The sequence below is a fragment of the Cordyceps fumosorosea genome (assembly GCF_001636725.1).
Source record: "Cordyceps fumosorosea ARSEF 2679 chromosome Unknown scaffold_4, whole genome shotgun sequence".
NCBI lineage: Eukaryota > Fungi > Ascomycota > Sordariomycetes > Hypocreales > Cordycipitaceae > Cordyceps > Cordyceps fumosorosea.
This window is the reverse complement of record NW_017387304.1, coordinates 208,251-218,668: the sequence shown is the minus strand read 5'-3', so window position 1 is coordinate 218,668 and position 10,418 is coordinate 208,251. Positions and strand designations below refer to the sequence as shown.

General features: G+C 53.3%; 2 protein-coding genes across 2 annotated transcripts; both read left to right on the top strand.

Annotated features, from left to right (window-relative positions):
• Positions 1 to 1,459: 1,459 nt before the first annotated feature.
• ISF_02258 (CHY zinc finger domain protein) lies at positions 1,460 to 3,514 on the top strand (the record flags this gene model as incomplete). The annotated part of the gene is made up of 1 exon (XM_018845864.1): positions 1,460 to 3,514. The coding sequence occupies one exon, from the start codon at positions 1,460 to 1,462 to the stop codon at positions 3,512 to 3,514; it is 2,055 nt and encodes a 684-aa protein (XP_018706571.1).
• Positions 3,515 to 4,863: 1,349 nt separating this feature from the next.
• ISF_02257 (hypothetical protein) lies at positions 4,864 to 5,280 on the top strand (the record flags this gene model as incomplete). The annotated part of the gene is made up of 1 exon (XM_018845863.1): positions 4,864 to 5,280. The coding sequence occupies one exon, from the start codon at positions 4,864 to 4,866 to the stop codon at positions 5,278 to 5,280; it is 417 nt and encodes a 138-aa protein (XP_018706570.1).
• Positions 5,281 to 10,418: the final 5,138 nt, after the last annotated feature.

Here is a 10,418-nt window from a genome sequence, read left to right as displayed (position 1 = left end):
TGGCGACCCGACGAACTTGTCGATTTCTCGCCCACACACGCCCCCCCATCCATCATACGGATGGGCGCCCACGCGGGGAAGAAATGTTTCGGGAAGGGGGAAGAGGGATCAGTTCTAGACGCCGCCCAGTGTCGTGATGCCCACGGCCATGCAAGGGCCGGCCCGGTGGCCACCATATCGGGTGGCCGTGATCATCGCCGCCCGTACCAGGACCCCCCTCCCCCCCGGCCGGCCTGACGTTTGACGTGGCAGTTCGACAAGTCACTGGGGGTCGAGGAAAGTCCCCTGCACGAGTTCGTATACATAATAGGGAGAGAGCTAGGCACAGGGCACATCTGCCGGGTCTCTCAAGCTGCGCAGTCTGCAGGCCGCTGACCATCTTCTATCAAATTGCATTGGGCAGCAAACACATATCAGAAATTCGACACGTCCTGGCTCACCTGAGCCGTGGCGGTGTTGCTGATTTGCGTTGTACTACTCCTCGAGGTAACTGATCGCATTTTTTGTTTAAAATCGATTTATTTAAATTCATAAAAGAATATTTTCCATTTAAAGTTTATTATATTTGGCATGCATGTTCGTCCGGTATTACTGTCTCCATGCCTCCCCATCGTGGCGACGTTAAGATCACCACCAATGGCTCCACCGTTGGCGAGCACGCGGCGCGTATCTCTTTTGGTGCACCGTTTTAAACTGTATACGTCTGCGAGAAGCACTACAGAGTAAGTCGTTGGCATTGCTAATGCAATTATCGCACTCACCCATGTCTGCATCCTTGCCTCGGAGATTGTTTGACGAGAACTCTCCAGCTCAGTTCAATAGCAGTGCAGCGGCCAAGCAAAGCTGACCAATTTGTCACATAAAGCCGCTGTGTGGAATATCGGCTCCCGCTCATGCCAATTCCAGAAAACACTTTTGAAATGATTCATCTCTCGCGAGCCTATCAGAGCTGTACAAAAATGATACGGATGACTCCAGGTAGAGTCATCGTGTTTGACCCAGCGCAATCCTGCTAGGGGAGAGGTCTAGGGGAGAAGTAGATTTTTAACACTTGGATGCGAGAAAACCGGACAGTTCTGTTAGCACGATACCCCAAAGCATCTTTAGGGCCCCTGCGAGTGACTCATTGACGGTTCTTCACCACTGCCCTATTTGGAACTGCAGCGGGCACTGTGGCGGGGCAACTGTGGCGCATCGCATCTCGACGTGATGCCGCAGGCAAGCCTCCTCATTGCCACTGCAGGCCTTGCATTCAAGATATAATCTTGGAGGGCACCCCCTTTTCGACCCTTCCAGCTTTCATCAGCATCCAGTTTCATCCAGATTTCTCCTTCTGTTGAGCAGTTGCATTTACATCGGCGTTTGGGTTTCCTAGAGTTTTCGAGCCAGCTTTTTGTTCAAAGCTACCGCAACCCTGTTCAACAACACGTCTCTCGTCATTAACCAGCACCTAGCCGCCATGCTCCCCCTACATCTAAAAGACGACGGCGCGCCGACGACCCGGCAACAGGCCGTCACCGAGCCCTCGAGCTCCCGCGTCGTCGCCAAGCCGGTGCCCAAGGCCCAGCTCCAGGACCCTCGCGGCTACCAGCTCGGCCAGGTTGCGAGGCGCTACTCGCCCAAAGAAACCATCAACGCAGACGGAAGCACATCTCTCGTCTTCAAGATGACGCCTTCGGATCCGGACTTCCCCTTTGAGCTCGCCCATTTGCATTGCGATCTGCTCGTGCCAAAGGCCTACCCCGCGAAACGGCCTGCTCTACGTGTCACCAACAAGGATATCCCCAGAGGCTTCAGCATCAACGTCGAGAAGGGGTGGGACAAGCTCGCAGAGGAGAGGAAAGGTTCCACCCTGCTGTCTTTGATCAACGCCCTGGATAAGAATCTGGAAATTTTCTTGTCTGAGCAAAAAGTCGAGACTGTCAAACTTGTCCACTTCAAGGATACGAGGCATCTTCAGCAAGAGCCTTTGAATTCAGAAAAGGCGCCAGCCGTGCAAAAGGTCATGGTGCCACTAGTTTCTGCATCCAAGCCTTCGTCACCAAGACCGTATGTCCCAGAGAAGAAGCACTCTAGGGAGGAAATTGCCGTCGCCAAGGAACGAAGAGCGCAGGAGGTGCGCCAGCTCGAGGCCCGCATGGGGAGACTGCCGCTCTATCGTCGGTCTGCAGACGGCGTTGTTTTTACTCTACCCCTGGAACCCAAAAAGAAGGCAGACCTGCCCGAGGGTCTACGCTCCGTCAACAACCTCCATCTCATTGTTCCTCTCCTCTATCCGCTCCAAGACATCCGAGTGCAGCTCAACGAGGCTGACGCGAAGGACGCCGAACCCGTTGAGGACTTGTTTGTACAGAGAGCAGCGGATCAAAAGCAGATGAACCTGATGGGCCACGTCAACTACCTCGCACAAAACCTTCACCTTCTGGCCAAGATGGCGCAGTTGAACGCGGCTAAAGCTGAGATGCCTCAGCCGCAGGAGACTAATGCCGAGCCGGCGGAGGGCCAAAGCTCTACTGGTGAACTTGACACAGAAAAGAGTCATATTCAGTATATCCCTAGACCTCCCGAGTGGACCATCGGAAACGACAGTGGAAGCTCCGAGGAAGAAGGGACCAGCAGTTCTGATGACGGTGGTGTGGAGCTAGAAACGGGTGAGGAGAAAACGTCAATTCCCATGTCGGACGCGCCCGAGCATGGTACCATGATTTCTTTTCCAGCTATCGAACTGCACGGCCTCGAGCTGCTGCAAGTTTCGCTGCTCAGCCTGACAATCAAGTGCGACCGCTGTCGCACGCTCAATGACTTGACTGGCATCAAGCCGGGGCTTGAAAAGGCCGGCAGCTGCAAGAAGTGTGCCAGCGCATTCTCGGCCAAGTACAACCCCCAGTACGTCCACGAGCACTCTTCCCGAGCCGGCTTCATCGACCTCTCCGGCTGCAAGGTCGCCGACATGCTGCCGAGCACCTTTGTGCCCACCTGCGCGCGCTGCTCCACGCCGAGCGGCGGGCTCGTCTCGGTGCGCGGCGAGACAACGACCAACGTGTGTCGCGAGTGCCACGCCAAGTTCACCTTCAAGATTCCCGACGTCAAGTTCCTCTTCATCACGCCCGGCACGCGCCCACCGCCGACGTCCGGGCCAAAGCGCAAGACGGAGAAGCTCGGCTTGCACGCCGGCGAGCCGCTGCCGGGCCGCGGCGCGTGCGTGCACTACCGCAAGTCGTACCGCTGGTTCCGCTTCTCGTGCTGCAACAAGGTCTTCGCGTGCGACCGCTGCCACGAGGAGGCCGAGGACCACCCCAACGAGTGGGCGAACCGCATGATTTGCGGGTGGTGCAGCCGCGAGCAAAACTACGCGGTCGACGAGTGCCGGTTCTGCGGGCGCGGGGTCATTGGCAAGAAGGGCCGGGGATTCTGGGAGGGCGGGAAGGGGACGAGGGACCAGCGGATGATGAGCAGGAAGGATCCGCGCAAGTATAAGCGGATCGGCACGCAGCCTGGTGCCAAGAAGTCGTGAGGTTGGGTTTGTTTCCGCATCTAGCAGAATAAAGTCTTTACTACCGAATGCACTTGTCCCCCGCATCTAGCAGAGTGAAGTCGTTACTACTTACCGAATGCAACCCTGTGGCCGTGTACATGAATCAACCTGCCAATATGTGAAGAGGAAAGTTGCGGGACGTCCAGCCGCCTACTTCGTAGCAGCGGAGCATAGCTCCCGATTTCTCGAATACGGGTTGTTGTTTGCCAATGTCATCATGCATTGCAAACCGTCCGCCAAGCACGGCTGCGTCCAAAAGGCAATCTCTCGGCTGCGTTCTGGCAGGATGGCGGTGGGAGGTCGGCTAACATCGAACCGTCAGCCAAGAATCGCAGCGGATGTACAGTCAAGTGGCAAAAGGTCGTGTCGCCCATCCACAAAAAGTCGTACAATGCGATAATGCGCCGACCGGTAACAAGCGGATGGGGAGACCCGTAAGTCGTTGGTTGACAGCGGAGAGAAAAATACATCAACTGATCGCATGATTATGGGGGAAGCTACCCAGTAAGCCCGCCGATCTACACTGCTATCTTTAGAATACGAGGCTGCTTACCGACAACCCTCACCGTCAGGCTACGTCATACCGCGACCTTTTCTGGCCTTGTGCAGCGACTTATTATTAGTTTTGGCCAAAGGTTTCCCGCTAAACCCGCAGCCGCAGCCTTACCCGGCCGGGTGCCCAAGCCCTCCCACATAGGTGGTTGCATGAAGTGACAAGACATTTACATGCTGAATTCAGAGATTATCGCAGACAACTAGGCACACCGGGCAGGACTTGTCTTGGGCCAAACCGCCCGGTGGACGTTGAAGAATGAGGCGGGATTGTCAATACAGCATCAGGCTGCAGAAAACTGCCTTGGGCAGACGCGCCTTTTTTCTGTATCTTCTCTCCCTCTTCCTGGACTGGCAGCGTAGTAATAGTAGTTCGAACTTGCAGGCTAGCCCCCACCCCGATGGGTTCTCGTGAGATCGGGATACGAGCACAGCACGTCGATCAAGGAAACACCGAGATGCCCAGCTTCGGCCGGGTTGGTGGCGATGGTTGCTATTTTCGGGTGAGGAAAGAAGAACGCGGAGACATTTACAGGAAAAGGATGAAGTTGTTAGCCTTGGCTTGGAGGTCCGGGTCATGAGGTGAGGCAAGCTTGGCAGTTCTCTCCCAAGTATAAGAAGGCCTTGATCTCCCGACAAAATCGTCCCGTTATCATTCAGCATCACACACTCATCCGAGCAACTCATCTCTTACTCTCATCTCCAACCGCAACAAACAAGCAAGCAAGCACTCTCCTACTTCCACCTACAAACCCCTCAACAGAACATCCATCAACATGCAGTTCTCCAAGATCCTCTTCGCCCTCGCCGCCACCGCCTCCGCGGCCCCCCTCGCCGCGCGCGAGCCCGACTGGATCATCCAGGGCCTCTCCCGCACCTGCGACGCCCAGGACACCTCCTGCACCTGGAACTTCTCCATCAACGACCAGCAGTCCGAGCCGACCGGGTGCGTCTACGAGGTCCACGCCGCCGGTGGCCAGCCAGCGTCGCGCTCGAACGGCGGCCCGGTGACGTGCGGCCCCTACACGGTGACGAGCGGGTGGTCGGGCCAGTTCGGAGAGGGCGCGGGCTTCACCACGTTCGCGGTGCACGACTACGCGCGCAATGAGATTGGCTACCCGGCGTTCACCGACAGCGAGGTCGCGGCGGGCAACGTCCCGGACAAGGCGTTCCACGTCGAGAAGACCAACTAATAGACCTCTGGTTATGGGAGAACTGGTCTGATGAGGTTACGGAGGAGGATGCATGAATAATGAAGTGACGGAGGATACATGAATAATGAAGGGATGGGGAAGACTATCTGATTAATGGACTATTTCTCAATGTAGTGTGTTGATATTAATAAAAGACACTAATGTGCAATCTCTCCAGTTCGCATCATCTTGCTGTTTGCTCTGTCTGTCGTGAGTCACTGCGACTTCAAGCCAAACACAGTTCGTATAGCCGTCCTTGGACTAGGGGAATAGTCTCGATAACTAGTTAGACCAAGTTTGACAATGTAAAAATTGAGCATCAGGCTTTCTACATGTACAGAACGATAAAGCAAGAGAAATCGGGAACAACTGGAAGTTGGGGTATAAGCCGGGGCCAAGGTCTTCGCATCATATGCGAGAATTACTTTTTTTTTTCTTTAATTTTAGAATTAAAAAATTTCTCGATTATTCTTTTTATTAAGAATTAACCCTTTTCTATTTTTATAAAAAGCCTGCGATCTCTTTTGACTAGTTTAGTGAGGCACTTCCAGCAATGCAACACCAGCGCTGCAGAATGACAAGTAGTCGGACTGGCAGCCCGTGAGAGATTTGAAATGATCCAACCGCGCTAGAAGATGCAGAGAAGTCCGTACGGATGGTCTGGTTTCAAGCTACTAGACCACCCACACCTTTCGAAGCTTGGTACGACAAGTAGCGTAGCGGGTGAATGCGTCAGCAACGCAAATCTACGCCTAACCTACCCGGCGGCGGAACGGGAGAGAGCACAGCCGGTGGGCAATCCGGCGCCAGCCCTGACTGACGCGAACGGAGATGCAACTTTCACCTGGACTTGGTCTGGCCGTCGATGTTGCTCCCTGGCACGGGAAAGAAGCCAGTGATTCTGCTACTCGGGAATCATGTGCGGTTGCATCACTACGGCGCAGCGGGATTCGATGAGCGTAACAAGGGTCTGCTCAGGTCTGCGCTCCATGGGAAAGTGCATTCGATATTTATGTGCAAGGCGGCGTTTTTTCATGCATCGTAAAGGGGTTCAGACGGATTGTCGTCCTGTTAGAAGACGCTAGTTGCTAGAAGGCAAGGATTGCTATCCAAAGTAGTAAACACAATATGGCGTCAGATGGAGCTAACGAGCCCTACAAGAATGAGACATGAAAAATGACGAGTTCAAGTCTAAAATTGTGACAGCGAGGAGAGAAATAAAGAAAGAAACTGATCAAAGTTTCGAGGTTTCCCGGTGTTTACTATCCGATGTTCCTGTCAGGGTGTACTAGAGCTGCGGATCTCAGCGCCTGACAACAGTTCCCTGGAACTGGATTGCACATTTCAGCATTGCCGTGGCCAGCTGTGGTATCGGCTTGTCTATGTTTTGGAAGGGTTTTGGAGGCAGTAGCGATGACTGATTGATGGTGATGTGGAAGTAGTCAAGAAGGATGCGAAATCCATGCCACTTAGCTGTGGGCCAGAGGATCCAGCTTTTTACGGACGAATTCAATTAATGAGGAAGATGGGAAACCGGAAAACAGAAAATAGAAAATAGTAAATAATACAATTGATTTTCTTTTCTTTTATTTAATCCATTAAATTTTATTCAAAATCAATTAAGCACCGGTTAGAACGTCGCTCGGCAGCTGTTGATCAAGTCTCAGAGGCCCCAACGGGTCTCAGCAACGCGTTCCGCAATCCCTGCACCAAACCGCCGGGGACTGTGCCGGGGGACGTGCTTGGGTAGCATTCAGGCAATCAGGGTACTAAATAACAAGGTAATAGTAAGGGGGGGAGATCAAATCTCCCCTGCGGTCCGTTCATTGAGCCGACGCGCGACAAGGTTCGCGTCCCTGGTCTACCAGCAGTGGTTATCTTGCCGAAAGCCGGACCCAAGGGTTCGAGTTGCAGCATCAGAGATGATGCATGAGTGTATCGGAGCGTCTGGAGTTGCATGATTGGGGTGTGTGCGGGCAGGTTGCGGAGGGACCGGCTGCTGCTGCCGGTGTTTCGGGCCTCGTCCGGGGTCCCCCCTCGTCCTGGATCACCTGATCAGCCACCCTCGGCGAAATAATTCAAACTATTTTAACTACCGGTGGCAAAGCCAAGACAAGACGTTGGCCCTTTCGAGAAGGTGACGAGAAAAAAAAAAGAAAACTCGAGTAAGTGCCGCTTGGATGAAATGGCTCGAGGCTCTCGGCAAGCGCGGGCACAATGATGGGGGACCCAACCAGCGCTCAGGCTTTTTTTTTTCTTAGTGACGTGTTTGATCAGGGACAAGGAAGGGAGAGAACATAACGACGACTTGCCCTGGGACGAGCGATGCTGCATCCCCCTGTTCCAACCTCAATGAACATGGCACGATCCCATCGAACGGGACTTGTTCTACTGTAACGCACAAGCCCGGAGCGAAACATCGGCCAAGGCGCGTCGTGGCAAAAGGACAAAGTGTCGAGATAAAAATATTCCCCTACCTCACTTATTACTGGTAAAACCACATGGCACGGATGAACTAATGTACAGCCAAACTGCCAATGCGTCGCGCCGTCCCTTGCTCGCTTCGAGACTGGACTGAATCGCGTTTCTGAGGCAAGTGTCAAAGCACAAAATGCTCCCTCGTCAAAAGAGAAGAGAAAGCGTCCATCCATTTAACTAGTGGCGCACCGCGGCCCCGGGCCGTTCCCCCCGCATACGCATAGTTTCCTAGTGCAAGAGACACACACACTCCTCTGTTGCAACGGGCTTTGACAAAGTGGTGTGATGTTGTGTATGTTAAATAAAGGGCTGGGGAAACATCGGCGCTGCGGGACAACGAGATGATGGAGTGAATGTGTCAGAGTGCAAGTATCAGGGCGGCATCGACTGGCAACTATGTATGTGCTTTATTGCGACAGTGTACCTTGGCCGCCGTGGGGGGACAGACGGAGTAAAGACCCCGTCAATGCTGCTTTTACGGAGTACTTTCTGTACGAACGGCAGTGCCGATTTCCAGTCCCCCGCATTTTCTGGGAACAGATGAGGGGGAGGGGGCATCTCGCGAATTAAAAAGACTTATTCTTATTTGATATCTGATTTTCTAATTTTTTTTAAAAAAAAATTATTCTCTTTACAGCCCTGCTTCCCTCCTTCTTCTGCTACCCTGATTTTCATATTCCCCGTAAGCCCGGGGGTGGCACTGTTCAGCAACGGCGACGCCCGATTGCGCCCGCCACTCTCCGAACTCTTCAACGAGGATGCAGCCGACCATGTCCCCCGTTTAAAACGGAATGCCCATACCATCTGTCTCTCTTCAGTTCAGCTGATTCCCCATCCTAATTCAGCTTTGCATCTTCAATGACCGCATTAAGAACAGGTAGGTAAATGAACTGTAAGTGGTCGATGGGCTCGGACATTTCCCTTGTCAACGTGGCTCAGAGTTTATTCCTGTCTTCCACAGTCAAGTTTCGAAATCCGTGACGAAGTTCTTTTTCGACAATGTTCCGTATACTACACGCCCAATCAAGGATACCAAGAAACTATCCATCCCATGGCTTCTTGTTCCTCGCTGGGGTTATAAATGAGCCTGGCCAGCTCACTGATAGGCTCTGCAAGTTCGGTCGGCATCTCCGCCAGCCCGAGAAACGCCTATTTGACCCTGTCAACTCGGCAAAGAAATAGTGCACAGTAGCTGGGCAGTGCCTACATCTCTTGTCATGCTGTTTACGTGGCATTGCAGCCATCTCGCTTGCCTTATCGCAGCCTTCATCTTCTCACCAGTGGCCATCACGAGCCTCTTTGCTCTGACTCGGTCATCTGCCAGCCACCGGTCCGGCCCATACACCGTCTTTGCACTCAAAACGGCCGCGCATTTGACGAAACTCAACACACGTCCATGTCGCAGGTACAAGCAGTCGACCGGTCGCCCCATCGTGTTGCCAAGTTCCCGGCTGATGTCGCCCATGTACCAAATGTCATCGCTGGTGGCGTCTTCACGAAAGCCAATCAGGATGTCGACGTCGCTGTCATCTCTCTGCATGTTTCTCGCAAAGGAGCCGAAAACGCCAGCCCAGGCCACCGGCGCTTGCTCAGGCTGGCTCAAGACGTGTCGACAGCGCGTTTGGATATCGACTGGCGAGCAGCGTGCCAGCTCGGATATATGCGACTTGCATTGCGTGGTTGACGATATTGGTCGTCGAATTTCAGTACCTCCATACCGGAAAATAGACGTAAAGGCTTGATGAGGTCTTAATAACGAGGTGACCATGGTATGAATGATGGACGTCACATACAGGTGAAGGATGTGATTGGCTTGCAAACGCGGCAGAAAGAAAGTGGTTACACATTGCTCTGCACCTGTCCCAGATCCCTGTCCGGGCGGTGTGCTTCGAGCGACATACGCCTATATCCGTAAGTGTTATTTCTCTACCTACAAAGTTGAAGTGACTCCCGCGAAGCCTTCACACACCGAAGTGATTCATCAGAGACCACCTCCCTCAAACATTAAGAACGCCCGCATCGTCACTTCTTACCGGTACCCCGACGTGCCCGATAGCCCAACGACCACGATCCGAACGAGAAACTTCCCGAGACAGCAGCGACCACTCTCTCGAACGAGGCTGCTTGCCTTGCAGACGGATATCCCCTCCCCGAGTTCAGCTTCGTGGCTTATAGTACATATGCATCAAGCACATATTATGTCAACCCGCACATCCACACGCATAAAGTTGTCTTAGTTGAGGGTTCCTGTTTCACCAACGCCACCCGCCTCGTGACCGTTCAGAGTTTTGAATGAAATCGGCCGTGGCCCAGGCTCGCGGCTCGGTTTCTTACGAGCAGCAAGAAAAGGATAACGGGTATAATCCTTTTTTTTTTTGCCTCGTCACGGGATCATTTTGGTGTCTCCTGATGCTGACAAAATCGACAAATCTGACCCCCGCTGTTTGTATGCTCGTCAAATCATGATCGGGACATTACGAATCGGAGAAACTTGGCCGAAGGATTTTTTGTCTCGGACATTGGGATCCATGGCTTAGCTGGGGCGAATCCTTTGTCTCTCACCGGTGCTGCTTCGACGTCATGTTTCTCCTCGCATGACGCTTCTTGGTATCTACTCTTGCAAAAGTCCAAATACCATTGCCCTAGCGGACGGATGCTCC